We start from the raw sequence: 18,273 nt of genomic DNA, 5'->3' as shown, positions 1-18,273 counted from the left end.
GAAGTAGAATAAAATTTATATCAAAAAAATACAAAAATTAAAATCAAAAATTATTTAGTGACTTGTTAAATTTTGCAGTTGGTATAATTGAATGGTTGACGTCTGTGGTGACATAACCTCGCTTTTCAAATTTAAATAATCCAACTGCCAATTTATGTTTACTAATAAAGAAGCAAATATTATATACTTTTTAATGTAAGCTGAACCATAAAATACTTAAATATCATAAAACTTTGAGATAAGTGTGTTTAAATAGTTTTTAAATTAGTTAATGTTTTGTATATAAAAATCTAACCTAACATTTTCAAATTGATCATAACAAAGAGTGCGAAAATGGTTCGTTATGCCGCGCTAAAAGGTTTTTATGAAGTTGAAAAGACTATAGGATGTGGAGGCTTCGCAAAAGTTAAAATGGGGACGCATATTGCAACTGGCGAGAAAGTTGCGATTAAAATAATGGAAAAAGCCGCTTTAAATGATGAATTACCGAGGGTTAAGTTAGAATTGCAAGCTTTAAAGACGTTATCTCATCAACATATTTGTAAATTATATCAAGTGAGACACATTTAAATACTTATTTAGGGCTAAGATTTTAAGGAGTTGATATCATTTTATTTTGTTTAGGTTATTGAAACTTCAATGCATTATTTTATTATTATGGAATATTGTTCCGGTGGCGAATTATTTGATCATATTGTTGAGAATAGCAAATTATCTGAAACGCAGAGCCGGATGTTTTTTAAGCAAATTGTTTCTGCTGTCGCTTATTTACATAGTTTAGGATATGCTCATCGAGATCTCAAACCAGTAATACATCCTTTTTTGTACAACAAAAATAAATGATATCAAAAATCAATTTTTTAGGAGAATGTTTTATTAGATAGGAATCAAAATTTAAAATTAATAGATTTCGGTCTTTGTGCAAAACCAGAAGGAGGAGCACAAAGCCTTTTATTAACATCTTGTGGTTCACCAACATATGCTGCACCTGAATTAGTTCTTGGAAAACAATATTTGGGTGAATCTGTTGATGTTTGGGCTATGGGAGTTTTACTTTATGCATTATTAGCTGGTTATTTACCTTTTGATGATACAAATATTGATAGCCTTTACAAAAAAATTTTGGTATCTTAATATTTTTAATGCATATTAAAATATTTACTAAAAATGAATATCTTTTTAGAGTGGAAAATATGAGGAACCAGTGTTTATGTCTCAAGAAAGTCGTAAATTTATTAGGCAAATGTTACAAGTTGATCCAAAAAAGAGAATCACTGTAAAAGAAATTTTAACACATCCCTGGATTACTTTAGGGGTCTTAGACCCTGTTGATACTTCTCCAGATTGTATAAAATGTTATGATAAAGAATGTGTGGTTGCTTTAGCAAGATATCATGGTGTTAATAACGAAGATATGTGGAGACATTTAAAAAGATGGAGATATGATTATGATATGGCAACATATTTTTTGTTAATGGACAGAAAAAAGAGGAAGCTTCCTTTAAAATTAAATATTATGGCTACTAAATTACCTATAAGAGTAAAATCGGTAAAAATAAAATTTAATTTTTTTCTATTCAATAGGAAACCTTAATTAACTTAAATTTTAGGCTGATACAATAAAAGTCCATGTAAACCTACCAGAATTAACTAGGAAAAGTGCCAATTTACCACTTTGTGAAAATACTGTCGATAATAATGTGAAAGTTATTATTACATCTCCTGATGTTACACCTTTAAAAGATAATGTAGATATAAAAGAATTAAAAGCATCACATCAAAATGGATTCAAATTGAATAAAGCAAAAGCTGGTGAAGTTAAATTTGAAACTATTATGAGAAAACCAATGAAGAGATTGAGAAGTCCTAATTTAGATGGAGATTATTCACCAAGTAAGTGTTAATTATATATTTTTTATTATTACAAATTATTGTTATAAACTGTGCTAATAATATCCATATTAATTAACTATACAAACTAATGTATAATTGAAATTAAACTGAACTAAATGGAAAGTCAGTAAAATTCTTTTTGAGTGGAGGTAAATTGAGCATAAATGAGATGACAATATTGAAATGTTAACAAAAATGAGTTATAATAAAATATAGAACCTCTATTTTGAAAAAAAGGGAAGTGTTGACGCACTAAGAATCACTATTAAAGTAGTCTCAGATAATTTTATTACGTGGATTAAGTGAGAGTGAAACATTAATAGTGATTTCAAAGAATACCAAGTGAAAAATGTGGTATAACAAAATATGAGAACTAAATTTTGGGAAACATATTAAAAGTATTGCAAACACATTATAGAAGTTTTTAAGAATATTATCAGTTAAGCAGACAAAGTGTGATTGATAAAGGTACCTAAAGTGTGAGATATTAATAGTGTCAAGAGAGATAACTTTAAGAATGAAATGGTAAACAAGTTGGTAATACAAAAAGCAAGACTGAAAGATATTAATTTATAATAGCAAGTTTTTAAATAGATTTTTATAACAGTAACCGAATCGGAAAACCATTATACAGGTGTTTCTGTAAATTTTGACATAATTTTATCACAAATACTAGAGTAAAAGTGATGATGATTCGTGTAAAAGTTTTCTTAAATAGTCCGCCTGCTTCAATGCGCGTTTGAAAGCGACGTGTTAAATTAACACGTAGGCAAGAAAATGTCAAAAAAATTTTGTAAACGACTCTATAATTTTTGCCATAATGGGTGAATAGAAATACGTCTTTCAAAAAATCGATAAACTATGTAAAAATAGAAGGATTGGTAACATTTTCAGATCCCAAAATTCTTTAATTTTTGCAATAATTAATATTAAAATTCAAAATTCCCTCTATAAAAGCTTTGGTGACGTTTACGAAGTTTTCGTGTAAGATGAAGAAGACACAAACGTGCATCGTTCGGATCTCTTCTTCTAGCGCATAAGATTCTCGTGGCATCTCGCTCATGCACGAGTTTCACTTTTATTGATTTTTATTTCAACCAACCGCGTGCGAAACGACGGTGACATCTCCAAAGTTTTTCCAAATTTTCATTATTTTTTTTTTTTGAAAAACTAAAGCCTAGTTTGAAAAATAAAAAATTATGGAAGTCTTCAACTTTGCTAAACTATCGAATAAGCTAAAAAAAAAAATTTGCAACGGCCATTGCAAATTCATTCTTTAATGTTGATATCCGAATCTATGTATACCTAATCTTTGACGCGACCCCATTAAGTGGTTACATGGGTTTCGGAGGTTTAACAAAGCAGGTTTTCTCATTTTTTTTAATAATAAATTAGTTATATTAAAAATGTTATGCATATACAAGAGCAACATTTAGATAATATTTTAGAAAATCCAATTCGAAAATTTTTCGACTTTTTTTAAAAGTAAAGTGGCTTGCGATTGACAGGATTATTCAGAAATGGTTTATTTGAAATTAATAAATCACTTTTTAATAAGTGTACAAAATTTCAATAAGATCGATGCATTAGTTTCTGAGTAATCGTGTCTATGGATTTCAAAAATTGAGTTTTGCGAAAAACCCGTTTAGAAATGGAGTGAGATCTGCGTCGCTCGTTCAGCCTAACAAGGTGAACTTCCAAAGGTTCTATCACCAGAGTTTTACTCCGATTGACTTGAAACTTTAGGAAAATATTCTAAACATATTATAATACTCTTGGATAGGAAATATTTAGAATAAATTTTAAATAGTTGAAATAGCCTTAGACACTTAGACCCTTAGAAAGGGAGTGAGATCTGCGTCGCTCGGTCAACCTAACAAGGTGAATTTCCAAAGGCTCTGTCTCCTGAGTTTTACTTCGATTGACTTAAGATTTTCGGAAAATATTGTAGACATATTGTACAAATTGTACATATTATACAAATAAAAAATAAAAAGAAATGGTTTTATTTGAAATTTTCAAACCCATAAAAATCTAGGGGAATGAGATCTCACGATCGAGCCGGCCAAATGATAGGGGTTTCTGGCCTTCGCCCAGCACAATCCAACGACCTGGAAAGTTTTGATATAACCACTTGATAACGGTGTTAGTACAATGAGGTGGCGCTTCATCGTATAAATACTACATTTGCAGTCTTGTTTCATATGAAACATCGTGTGATAACTCCCCCAGATTACTCCAAATATTAGAAATAACTAACACCATTAAGTGTGGGTCCGATAATGAAATCAACAACAATTCCAGCCCAAACGTTTACGCTGAATTGAGATTGACAAACCCGCGTAAAATGTGGATTTTCTTCAGCCCAATTATGAGTATTTCTCAAATTAATGGTTCCTTATTTTAAAAAGGTAGACTCATCTGTAAAAAAATTTTTTTACGATGAGTACGAAGCATCAATAGCACATTTTTCCATCATAATATGGAACTATACACGCAACGGATGATCAGCAATTTTTAATTCTTGTACAATCGACGTACTCGATATTCCGAAATATCCAAACTATTGACATCAACAGTAGGTACTGGTAGTACTGCGAGCTTGCACAAAATCCAAAATGTTTTCTTCTAGTTCGGGTGTACGAACTGACCTCTGCCACAAATTTCCTGTCTCACGTAATCGTCTATCGATATTTAGAAATGTTTTTCTATCAGGTTGTCTATGGCTGGGAAATTTTTCGCAATTTTCGCATTTTTCAGTTTGCTCACTAAAACTGTTATAGGGGTTAAAATGGCTATTAAACCCTTAACATAAATTTCTTTTGTCAAAACTTGGTAAAAAATATCATTTGTTGTTATAGTTGATAAGAAATCCTTAATAAATTCTTAAACCATACATAAATTTTTTGCGCAGAAGTTATAAAAATATAGGTACAGTAAATATAAACTTTGTCCCGAGTGAGACTCGGGCTTGCACAATTTTGCCATTTGGGCTTGTGCGTTATTGGGCTATAATTTTATAGATTGCTTTACCTACAATTGGTTTTCATAGGCACATTAATTAATTAATGAAAACATTTCAATATCGAGGTTGTATCTTTTTGCGAATAACTCGAAAACGTGCATCGAATCAAAAATTTCTAAGAATGAAAATAATTTTAATATAAAATAGCCTTTTAGAATCAGTTGGAAAATGTAAGGGTTTACGACATAATAACAAAGTTTTAAAGATATAACCTTTATGAACACGTTGGGTAGCATTAATCCTGCGGTTGCATATTTTTTTTAACGATTTCTTATGACACCATTGCACTGTTTGCCAAATTTAATTTTTCTAATACAAACCATTTTGAAAATGTTAACATTGAAGTCCCATATCTTAGCTAATTAAAAGCAAAATTAAAAATTTTGGTTTAGATCAAAAATTTTTACACGAATCGTCATCATTTTTACTCTAGTGTTTGTGATTATAATTATGCCACGATTTACAGAAACAACCTATATAAATAAAAAATTTTACTATGTTTTTTTATACATTATAATAATGACATTATCATGATAATTATAAAAACTTTACAACTGATATTAAAGTTTCTCTTGTAGATGCTACAGATATTAAAAAAAGTATATTGTTTAATTAACATTTCTGTCCGCTCATGATTGTTACCTATATTAATTTGTATTTTATTAACGATGCCATTTACTGGGAGATGAAAATAGCAATTGTACGATTTGTTAGGGAACCTCACCTCAAATCCTTCAATGCCACAAAGGCTTAGTTTATAGAAGTTGGCTATACGTTAAATTCTTTAGAATGTGATTGCAATGCAAATTATAACATCAAATGAAAATCTTTGATATTTTGAGAGATAGTTGATGATAAAATTAGTATTCTAGTGATGTCTTACATTTTCTTGATTTCAACCCTCTTAAAGCGACAGAAGGAAATTTTTTCAATATACATATATATAAGGAACTCCGGTTCTATTTGTATAGATAGGGGAGTGAGAACGCATTCCAATGAAGTAAATTAGAAGTTTTCCTGACGTAGACTGTTGTGAAAATAAATTAATTGGCTATTGCTAGTAATTATATTATAATAATTATTATAACTATGATTGTTTTGCTTGATACATAATTGTTTTTTTTTTTCGAATAAAATATTACTTTTGTGTAATTTTTGTTCGTATTTTTTGTATGATTTTTTTTATGTAAGTTATTAAAAATTAACGTAATCATCATGCAATTATTATTAGTGTTCATGGTTTTTAAAGATGGGTTACATCAAAGGTATGTCAAAGATTTTTTGTAATTTTTATTTCATAACCATATATAGGACGTAGTACGTGTATAAATATAAACGTAGGGTTGCAACTCTTTTGTTTTCGAGCTATGAACGTTCAAAGTTGAGCCAAAAAATGACATTTTATTTTTTATCTCGGCTATAAGTAGAAAACCGTAGTTATAATAAGTTTTATCTTTAGACTCGTTTTAGCGATTTTTCCATAAACTGTTTTAACGCAAGGACAGTAGAATCTAACAGGACTGCTACATCCATTGTATTTTTGTAGTCCACTACGGGTTGGTTGCCCGCACTCTACGTCACACTATTTGCCACGCCTGGTAACTGTCTGTGTTTTTAGAGGTTATATAATAGACATTAATACGTCTAAAAACATAAACCTTCAAAAATAATATGAATAAGTCTAGGATATAACCTCTAAAAACACAGCAAAGGCATAGACCATAACAACAGCTGGGCGTGGAAAATGGTGTGACGTAGTTTGCGGGCAGGTTGTCACAACAATGGATGTAGCAGTCCTGTTAGATTCTACTGTCCTTGGTTTTAACGAATTTATCCGTTACTTTAGGAAAACACTGTATGTAGGAGTAATGATTGCGAATTATCATCAAATGAGTGCGAATGTTTTCGGGGTTCAGCAAGGTTTGGTATTCGGTCATACATTCTTTCCATTTATACAATTAATGATGGTCAAGATTCATTGAAACAAACACTCAAGGGATTGTTTTTTGGTTGTAAATCCTGTCAAGTTGGCTGCTTTATCTTTGCTAGTTAGGATACAACTAAAAAAGAACTTAGTTAGTTATGGAAGATCGGCCCATTATTAACGTGATAAAAGGCAAGTTCTAAATAAGCTTTATCGAAATAAGTGCATAGGTAGGGAGTGGTGGTCTCATTAATTGAGCTCCTAGGTCTCCCGACCTAACATCTCTTGCTTTTTTCTGTGGGGTTTTATTAAAAACAGAAGTGTTAACCAAGAAGTGCCTACAACACCAGAAAATATGTGGCAAAGAATTCGTGATAAGTGCAGACAATTAAGTCCAGTAATATCACGACGAGCGCATGCATCTTTTATTAACCGTTATCATATATGCCTCGAAGTAACTGGACATCACTTTGAGCTCATACTTGACTTTTCTGGGTTCTTAATCATTGCGACTTGAATGTTTATGATGTTATTTTCCGTTCAAATACTTCTGGGTCGTGCACTTTATCATTGATCACGGATCATGCGCATTCAAATTTCTCATCCACTCGACGGATACTGAAATGACTTGGAGGATCCTTCTGAATCCATAGCAACATTTTTTTTTACTACTGAGGCTAGGTACTTTAATATTTTCATGCAATATTCACTTGCAATTTTTTTTTGAAATTTATTTATCATATTTTGTGATTGAATACAATTGGACATATCATGTAGCAACCGTTGATTGCTGGTTAGAAATGAATAAATTAAAGCAACTGCCATGAACACTATGTGGATGGACTTGAAATGAACTCAAAACGTGATATGGCAAGAAGTACATTACTGCTTTGTTTTTATCAATTTATTTCTGGTAGTTAATGGACATGTATATTATATCAATTTTATTTCTCAAGGTACGGCTGGAAAGGTATTGCTTAATGCACATTTAATGTAACCCTTGTCATTCGTAACATACTTAAAAGTAAAGTGTGTATAGAAACATCATGACAGCACCTGAGCTTACTTGAGATAAAAATAGTTTGTTTAATTTGCCAAAGTGGTAAATTTAGGAAATATAGTGATGTAAAGTTTTAATTGCTATATGTGCAGGAAAATATCAAATAAATTAGGTGTGACCAGTAAAACTGTTTTTTTGGTTCATGCAAGAGAAATAGTTTTTGTGTTTTCAAAAAAAAGAATGCTTTTATCGCTATTTGCTGGCTATTGCTGATGAAATTCTAAAGTTCCGGACAACGAATACGGTCGTTTCGCAGTTTCTTGTTAGTTCGAGCTCTTGTCTCTGAAAATCCCGTTCGTCACGAGACGGTCTCGCGTAAAACATTTCGGCCGAGGTCGTATATATCGGCAACAAGAAGAGCCGAAGCAGTTAAAACTTTGAAAGCGCGAGCGGGTTGTCGCGAGGAGCTTCCCCATTTCGGGGTTCGAAGGTAAACGGGGCACCCCGCGACTGAGTGTATATCAGTGTCCGGTTCTTCAAGGGCCGTTACCTTCTTCTTTACGACTCTGAACTCTTTAAATTAGTTCGGCTCGGCGCAAGTGCCTCTAAACACTAATAAGAAAGTGCCGGGCGACGCGTCCCCGCGGACCCATAGCTCACCGTACCGGCACTGAGTTATCGTGCGGGGTTTAGTTCCATTCGAAGACCCCTTTTCCACCTGCTACATCTTCCCCTCTCTTTTTCTCTTCAATCACACCTCGAGAGAATAATTAAGATTTTTTTCACCAAACGCAATTTAAAAAAAAGGAGATAATAGTGAATTATAAACATTTCTTCATATTATTATGTGTTAAACGCTTCATATAAGAGTTTAATTTTTGTCGTTATTAAATAATTCTTCGAAATATAATGTTAATTTCTCGAGAACATAATTTTTTGTTTAATGATTATGGATATTGCCTAAACGGTTTATACTTCATTAATTTTTATCATTTTCATAAATGTTATAATTTATAAAACAATTACCTATCAAGATGAATCGATTACTAAAACAAATAAAGTTAATTTTGTTTCTTTTTCATTTAATATCTTAAGAAAAAAATTGTCTACTGTATCAATTTTAATGTCAATTTTATTTTTCAGTACCGACCAAAAAGATTTTGAATGATGTTACTTCTTCTGCGAGTACTCCAGATAGGTAAGTTTCTGCCCTATTTATTTATTTTTTTTAAATTTATTGTTCATTCCCGAAAAGACGTAAGAGTCCATAGCAAGTATATAAATACTAAAATATAACAAGAACGCAAGAAGAAGTTACATACATACATACATATACAACAAAAAAAAAACATTTCGGAATCAGTTTAACCTAAGATTAAGGTAATAAGTCCTTGCTTCTCCCGCAAAGGAGTCCAGACTATTCTGATTCTTCACCCGTTGTGGTAAATCATTAAACCACTCCGCCGCTGCTGCTGCTGTAACAGTTCTTCTCCCAATGTTTCTTGCAAGGGGCAAGATGTGAATATTTTGGTTAGTTCCTGTATTATACGCATGCATATCGCAGTTGAGGTTAAAATGAATGCCAGTTTCCATTAGATTATTTTTACATTAAGCACTTTTAACTCATTATACAATGATGTACTATTTGTCCTATGTGGTTTACAAAAGAGAATCTTTAAAAACTTATTTTGTGTTACTTGTAGCTTGTCAAGATCTTTTTTTTACGAGCGTGACCGCAAAAAACGCAAAGATAATTTAAGTAAGGGTGAGCATAGGCATAATAAATAGAAAATCTCGTTTCATTGTTGAAATATTGACCATTACTTTTTAGATGATAGCTTATACCATTTAACTTCTCTTCTATTAATTTTATATGGTATTCAAACGTTAATCTGTTATCTAAGACAATGCCCAAATAGGTACTATTATTTGTAACTTCACTCAACCTAACACCAGAGATTATAAGTTCACGACTTTTCGTAGTGGCCTTTTTATTAAAGATCATATATGTACATTTATCGCTGTTTAATTGAATATTATTTTCATCTACCCAAGAGCAAACATTGTCCAGATCACACTGAGCATCAGAAAAGACATAGACCCGCCGCATCATCCGCATACAAGGCAAGAGCACCATGCATACAACTATTGGTTATATCATTTATATATATTAAAAAAGGCAGAGGACCGAGGACAGATCCCTGGGGTACTCCATACTTTATATGAGTTCTGCTTTCAATTTCTTAAATAATTTTTGAAAACTCTCAGTGATGCTCCCTGAACTCCCAAAGCTTCGAGCTTACTAAGCAGCATAGCATGGTCAACCACATTAAACGCCTTACACAAGTCCAGGAAAACAACCAAAACGGTTTTGCTCTCATTGAGATTTCTATAAACAAATTCCAACAATGATATAATACCAGTCTGTGTGCTTTTACCGCCTATGAAACCATGCTGCTCACAAGTTTGGAAACCAATCGTATTCAAATGGGACAGTAGTTTACTTTTTAAAATTGATTCCAATATTTTGGCAAAGACCGACAGCACAGATATTGGTCTATAGTTGTCCGAAAGAGTTTTTGAGCCTTTTTTATGCACTTCCTATCTTTAGGATATCGGGAAATTGACCAAGTTTTATTTCTATTGATAATACTTGATAGAATAGGTGACAAAACTCCTTTCAGTACTTTCACCGCTTTTGGTTTTATACCGTCATCGCCTGGTGTTGCATTGTTTTTTATATTATCAATTATACGCTTAATTTCATCTGCAGTAGGCTTAATGTACATTGAGGAATCTATCCCATAATCCAAGCTGACATTGGCGGCCGGTTTACCCGCAAGCAACCTGTCTACACTGAAGGTGAAGTGATCATTTAGAACATTAGAAATTTCCATAGGATCCACTGCGTCTCCCTTATTGCTTACAATCTTAGGAATCCGTTTATTTTCTATATCAATCGACTGGGCATACTTAATAATACACCACTGCTTTCTCGGGCATCCATCAATATTCTGCAATTTTTTATCCATATGTTCCTTCTTGCTCCTTCTAATAAGGTTTTTGACTTCTTTCCGTGATTTGACAAAATGACCAGTATAATTCACTTCCAGGAAAACGCTTCGTCCTAATATACGCTTTACCTCTTTCTTTTATTTTATTCTTGACTGCTGTAGTGAACCATCCCTCACTTATATTTGTTGTTGTACGTCTTACAGATGTATTCGTGACTTTACCAATTTACTTTAATGTGCTAGTAGTTGTTTAGGCTCAAATCGGTTTTCCACACACGCTAAATTCAACGAGACCATCTCGGGGCGCATGAATCGTTCGTGTTTATGTTGCTGCCAAGGTAGTAAAACGTGGGGTTGGAACGCAACGCGTTCGGTGAATCGGGACGCGGTTACATGCTCGATAGGCCCGACGTATTTACATCTGCTAATTGTTGTAAACATCGGTTGAGGGAGGGGGCGGAAGACCCCTCTTGTACTAAACTTTATTACCGCCATTTCTATTAAGGCCCCCTCTAGCGTAATAAGGGTTACAGAATTTATAGTTTGGTTTTAATCTGTGTATAAATTAAAGCTAAATAAAAAAAATGTGTTTCTAAGGTAATGTTAATTAACAATGTTATTTTGTAGTAAGAAAATTAAAACTTGTTCTGAGACACCGAGTTCGGCGAGAAAAGTTTTGGGAAGTATTGAGAGATCAATACATTTAATGAAGAATGTATTAACACCTAAGAAAACTTTAGAATCATCTCAAAATTTACAACCAATCGTTTTAACAAATAAGGTAAGTAAAAAGTTCTAAAAGGTCTAATTATGATTGCATGTAATTTAGGTTCGTTAATAAACTTTAAACGTTCAAAGATGGTAGTCTCGAGGCAAAATATAATAGATTATGAACATTACAATAGATAATTAGATGGAAGCTGGGTATTGTAAATATATCTAAACCGGTTGTTTTTTTCCTAAAGCACAACAGTAAAAATAATCAAATAATGGCGTGATTTATTATCTTAACCGGTCGAGTTCTTCGTCTGTGAGTATGTTAGGGCCGCGGTGAAATTGCTTGCAAATAACCACCGTCGTCGCGACGTAATGATATGTACGAGTGCGGTTGCGAATAATGAGAAATATGGGGTCGATGTCTGTCCAGTGTATTAAGGAGCCACCGACTCGTAAATACAACAAACGTGCTCGAACGTGAGTTGCACTCAACCGACCGTCCTATTCGGATTACGGAGCCTTCTGAATCGTTTGTTGTCTTGCGCGATTTTCAATTTGCGTCTTCTATTGCCCTTAATCTCGTTTCGCACGGTCTCTCCCTTCTTATTTAGCTTCGTTTTCTATAGTTATCTACAACGCAGCCCGCCGTTCAAATCGTAAATTTCTTTTAGTTTCTGTTGTTGCAATCTCTTTGAAATGGTTATCGCGTGTCGATTACTTTGACGCCTTCTTCAAATAGACTTGAATCTTTATTTTTCATCGCTGAAATTAGTTTCGCTTTAAATTTTTTTATCTTTATTTCAGTTTTGTTATTTTTTTATTTAATTAAAGCTATTTCTTGTTATTTTATTTAAGGACCTCTTCAATGTTTCAACCACACAGTGCAATGATGCGGAATTTGTTATCAATGAGCTGGAGAAAGCGTTGGCAAGAAAAGGCATTGATTGTCATAGAAAAGGGTATGTAAAGCATTATTGTTGGAAATTATTTAATTTACTCTATTCAATATAACACTTTAATATGCTAGGCGTTAAAATTATTAGTATTGGTTATTAATTCGTGATATTAGAACATTTCAAGTTAAATGTTTTAATTTGGTAAGGATTTGGTAGACAAAAATGCATCTTCAGAGATAATAATTTTTTATATAGCAAGGTAATAAAAGCTTATTAGTATTTTTTAGGTCAAATAACACTTGTATATTAAAAGAAGGCTAAATTAAATTTTATTAAACGGGTTAAATAGGTAATACTCACCATGGCCAACCAAAATTTTACAACAGTACAGAAAAACAAGTTTATTAATGATTTTCTGTGGTTTGGCATTGATAGGTTCTTTGTTTGGTGCCGCTGGGTGTATATTTTCTTGTAACTCGAGCGGACGTCTTGGCTTCTCGTAACAAATGGATGATTTTTGACCCCCATTTTACGCTGATTAGCAAATGAATAATGTCTCGCGCGGTTCGTGGCTTTACTCAGTAATTGCCTGTTGAAATATTGGTCTCGCCACTAATAAATTATGTACTCGGAATACTTGTTCTGTACTTGTATAATGTTACCATACGGTACTACGCTTAACCTTTTAACGTACAAACTAACCTGATAGATACAAAACGTTAGTTTTTGGTTGATATATAAAATAATTAAACCCTGCTGATTTTGAAAACCTGGAAATGATACTAAATTCCGATATATTTATTTTTGGTAAGTATAACATAAAAATGTTGAGGTTCTAACCCAAATATCTTGATTTCATTCCAAAGTCTATTGCTGATATCAGGTTTATGAACCTGGAGCACCATCTAATTGGATATTCCGCATATTATGCGACAGTGCAACTGCTGAAGTAATATTCTTTTGAATTTGTTTCCTAAATAATGAAGTAGTTACTTAAGATTATTTAAACAAACTTTATTTAGCTTAGTTTAGTTTAACTATTTTGGTGTAAATAAGGTACTAATTAATTCCGTAATGATCACAATAGTGTGCATTGGGGTACGTCAGACCGCATATATTAATACAAAAATGTTATAGAATGGACGTTGTTGTCCAATTGGGTGTGCCTGCTAATTAAGAATTTGTAATAGATTTGTAATAACTGGATGTAAGTATATACATTGCAATTACCTATTTGATTTTTAACATTGCAACAGCAGCATTCGATATAATAAGAGGATAAGTTAGAAAATTATAAATATTTCATGTAAATTTATAAAAAAGGCTAGCGGAAAGAAAATATTTAGTAGTTAACGCAACTACACCCAAATTTTTAGCTTTAAATTTTTGCCGCGTGGCGTCCTTTGTGCTACACTACCCGGGCGGCTGACCCTGCTAAGGTATCACTCCTGGGCCACAATGTACTGCTTGTACATTGTGGGCCGCTAATTTTAAACTTTTATTTTTTATTGTCCACTCTGTCTTTATTTTTCTACTGTTGACAACATGTTTTTTTTTTCTTCATCTTCGGCATTTGTCAAAAGCTACAATTCGAGCGCTGTGGTCAATTGATGGAACGTTTTAAGATAAGCTGTCGCGCCGCTTAAGTCTTTTCATACTCATTTAAAGAAAGCGCGGTTGCGTTGTTAAACGGTTAATGTATTATTAAATTCAGTATTAAAAATATGGATAATTTCTAATCGTTTTCTCATCTTTAATTACTTACTTCTCGAGGTATTGAGTGGATATGTCTTATTAAATATTACTCGAAGATCCTTTGCAAATCTATCCTTTACTTATTTTGTTTCTGGGTAATAATCCAAACGTTCATATCGAAAGTAGTTTTGAAAAAGAATTAGCTTATTCTATTCCTGTGATTATGACCACGACAATATAACAAATAGCTGAAAGATCGAATAAGTAGATTTAATCTATTTAATACTTTTTGTTTTAAAATAATGGTATATCAATGTTTGCATATCCCAATTTTTTTAAATGTTACTACATTTATTTAACACAAAAGCAAAATAATCAACACCGAGGAGATCAAATGCAACATCCAAGGAACCGATAAGTAAACTGTTAAACAGGTGAATCGCTTCAAATCTTTTTAACGAAGAGAGAGAGAGAACAAACAATGAAAGCACCTTGAATTTCGGGATGCCTGCGAGGCATTGTTTAAAAGAACAAATACCTCCACACCGAAAGCAAAATCAAGATATATAAAACGGACAAAAGACCCATGATAGCATGCGTGGCAGCGACAAGACCAGATACAAGCAGGACTCTATAAATGATGAGAACAGTCGAGACGAAAACATTAAGAACTATACAAGGTAAAACTCTACACGATAGAATATGATGCAGTATATGCAACAATGCAGAATTCAGGACATAAGATGGGTGGGACAGAGACGATGATTCTGGGAAAAACATGTAAAAAGAATGGAAGACGACAAAACTCGTTAAAAACGCCCCCAACCCAACCCAACCCAGGAATCAACCTAGGAACGTTCTACTAATAACTTTTCTTTGATCTGTTAATGTACTATTTACCAACATTACAAAGAACTTCGTAAAATAGTGTATTTGCAATTTCTACCTTTGATTTTTTAATCGTATCTTTATTACTTTTGGAATCTAAAGCATATTTAGATTATATAATATACAGGTGCTCTCGCATAAATCATAAAAAACGAGACTTTGTTGATGTACTAATACTACAAAAAGAGCCGGTAAAGAAAATACATGTCTCGACATTGCCAGAATGTCGTTTCCAATGACTTAACTTTTTGAATTGTTTTAAAACGTAATAAGTAAAAGTAAAATTTGTATAAATCCGATTCCCAAAAATTCCTAGGTCATTCTATCGATTGGCATCAAGCCAAGTAATTAAACTAAATGATTTAATTATTGTAATATTTGGATGTGTAAATATTAGAATAATAACTTTAGCCCAGCACCCAAAAAAACTGGAAACGTTGCAGTAAATCCTCATGTTAGCACTCGCCGACTTACTATTGACGCCGAAATATTAAAGACAAATATTTTAAGATTATTAATTTATTTAGCAACATTCGAGTATTAGTAAATACCTATATACCTGCTCTGTGACGGTTCTTATGTGAATCACCCTGTATACCATACATCGCAATCAGCGATTGAAAGAGGAGTATCAAATGTTACATGAAATAGATGAAGAATAATGCAGAAAACATGTTATGAAATAAAATCTATACTATGTTGATTGTAGAGTATAAGATAACCAAGAGTCTAAGATCTTTGTCGTGACAACTGGGACGTATTAAACCAACCGAGCAGAATAGTATGTTTGAAGTAACCCCATCATCGGTTGTTATATAACCCATAACGATATTCGAAAAGGAATTACAAACAAAATCATTATAACATCGTTATTAGTAGACCAACACTTCACTATCTGCTTTCTTTATTGCCTTTGCAATTCGTCCTCCTCTTTTCTGCCCAGTTACTTTTTTGCCTTTTCAATCTGTTTTAAATGTCTTATATCTCTTACCAGTGTCTTGCTCAATCTAGTCTATTTTCAGTCTTTGTTCCCACTGCTTTTTTACAATCTTCCTCGTCTTTGTCTAGTTCAATTTTTGCTATTGTGGTCTCTCTTCAGTTCCGTCCGCTCTCCTTAATCCATTTCTTATAAGTCTCTGTTTAGGTTATTTCGTTTAGTACCAGACTCTTTGCAATCTTCTCTGTATGGTTCTTTGCCTTGCGCTTCAAGTCTCCTTCGTTACAAAATCCTCTTTACCCAAGTTCTTCCTCGCTTTTTCAATTTCTGTTCTCTTTCTTCTACAATTACTCTCCGTTTCGCCTTTTCAGACTTTGTTTAGTCCCTTGCTTCTAAAAGCAGTCTCTTTCCATCATTCTTGCTCAGTGTGTAGTTCATTTCCCCCTCCAGTCCAGTCCTCATTCCATTCTTTATTTACTTTTTTCTTCAATTATCAGACATTACAGAAGAGGGGAATCTAAGACAAAGATAAAATATCATTTTTGAAGACATAATATATAAATATTTCGGTGATTGTTGCAGTACACATATACTTAGCACTTATACAGCATATACAGCACTTATACTTACATATGGTTAAGTAGTTCTTTTTATTTACAATTTCCCTTTTTCGTATTAAAATTTTCTTAAATTAACTTATTCATGTCCACTACGATGTTTACGCTTTCTTTCAGATGGTAGATCATACTCTACCATCTTACCTTTATATTCAATTGAGCTGTATGATGTTTTTACAACTCCCTTATACATTCCATTTTATGCATACTCGACTTTGAGATCGAGATTGTATAAAATTTCCATGTCTTTCACTCTGTTGGTTTGAAGGTTTTCAGTTCATATGGAGTTAATCGAGTTAACCGACAAAATCGGTTCTAAACAATTGGTAATTAAATAAATTGATTAATAATTATAAGGTTCGGAGCAATTTCGGTGTATTCCATATTGTTTCCTCCAAAAACGTTAACAGCCGATGAAATAAACGATTCTTTAAATTGTTACGGAATATTTTGAAATGTGTTTTAAAAGAAGACAAAATTAAAAAAAAACTTAAGTAGTGCTTATTTTCTTAATAGCCCGGTTTTATAAACGTTCATCCTGTTAACCGTTTGATTAACTAGCTTGGTTGGTTAACGGATCATGTTAGCGTTTAGGTAACACTAATTGCGCCCTTTTTTTAGCTAAAAACAGAACTTTTTATCGTCTCTACAATTAAACTAAAACAACATAGACTATTATTTGTCCTAATCTTTTAAACAATTTTATTAAAACGTTGTGAATTCATTTTCAGGGAACATTTGCTCACTTTTATGTCTATATTATGAAATCTCATTATTTTAATTCATTGAGAAGAAATTGTATTTGATGCATTCTTTTTCTTGTTTTTATAGGTTTAGACTTCGTGGAAAAATGGAACCAAATACACTTACTAAATTTGGTGGTTGTTCATTTGAGTTAGAAATTTGTTATTTGCCGAATATGGTAACGGCATCGAAGGTAAGTTCTGTTAAAACGCCGATAAAATCGACATCTTCAGAAATGGAGAGGATGAATGTTCCATCGGTACCGGCTACTATTGGAATAAGAAGAAAACGGCTTAAAGGTGACGCTTGGTGTTATAAAAAGGTGTGCGAGCAAGTTTTAGCACTTACCGCTACTGAGTTAAGACAACCTAAAGAATCTTCTGTGTAGTTATTCAAGCAAGAAACAATAAATAAAATAAAGGGGTTTTAAGGGATCAAAAATAATTATGTATTAACTTTTGTATTCGTATTTTTATTTATTAGTATCAATATTATTATTTTATTATTATACACTTTACACATATCTGTTTAAAAAATATTATTCTATTTGCATGCAATTAAATGATTTATATGATACAATTTTTTTTCATCAAAAAGTCCATTAACCCAATTCCAGGCAATAATAATTAAATAATTATTTAATTTATCAAAATGATATTCATAACCACCTGTACTTTCATTGTAATCTTTATTCTAGGGAAGATATCAGGGTGCATCTAATTCATTCAAATTTATACTTTACCTTCGTGTAACTGCATTAACGGTCTCAGTTAATTACCGATCCTAATTACGCCAACATTTTATAACCGGGAATTGAATGAGAAGAGAAAGCTGTTAGGGCCGGAAAGAGTGTTGGAAGGGTCGGGAACGACGGTTAAAGGTTTTCGGGCTTGGTGGTTGGTTTCCCTACGCGGCACGTGTCA

The 18,273-nt window shown here is 32.5% G+C and overlaps 1 protein-coding gene across 1 annotated transcript; it reads left to right on the top strand.

Moving 5' to 3' along the window:
• The first annotated feature begins 93 nt into the window (after positions 1 to 93).
• Positions 94 to 17,929, top strand: LOC111421874 (maternal embryonic leucine zipper kinase-like). Its single transcript, XM_023055104.2, has 9 exons — positions 94 to 555; positions 625 to 807; positions 865 to 1,125; positions 1,184 to 1,549; positions 1,611 to 1,893; positions 8,986 to 9,040; positions 11,484 to 11,637; positions 12,429 to 12,532; positions 17,438 to 17,929. The coding sequence occupies exons 1-9, from the start codon at positions 334 to 336 to the stop codon at positions 17,736 to 17,738; spliced, it is 1,929 nt and encodes a 642-aa protein (XP_022910872.1). The 5' UTR covers positions 94 to 333; the 3' UTR covers positions 17,739 to 17,929.
• The last annotated feature ends 344 nt before the right edge of the window (positions 17,930 to 18,273 follow it).

Source organism: Onthophagus taurus, chromosome 1, assembly GCF_036711975.1.
Source record: "Onthophagus taurus isolate NC chromosome 1, IU_Otau_3.0, whole genome shotgun sequence".
NCBI lineage: Eukaryota > Metazoa > Arthropoda > Insecta > Coleoptera > Scarabaeidae > Onthophagus > Onthophagus taurus.
Note: the sequence above shows the minus strand (reverse complement) of the source record. Positions and strands in the feature narration are given on the sequence as shown.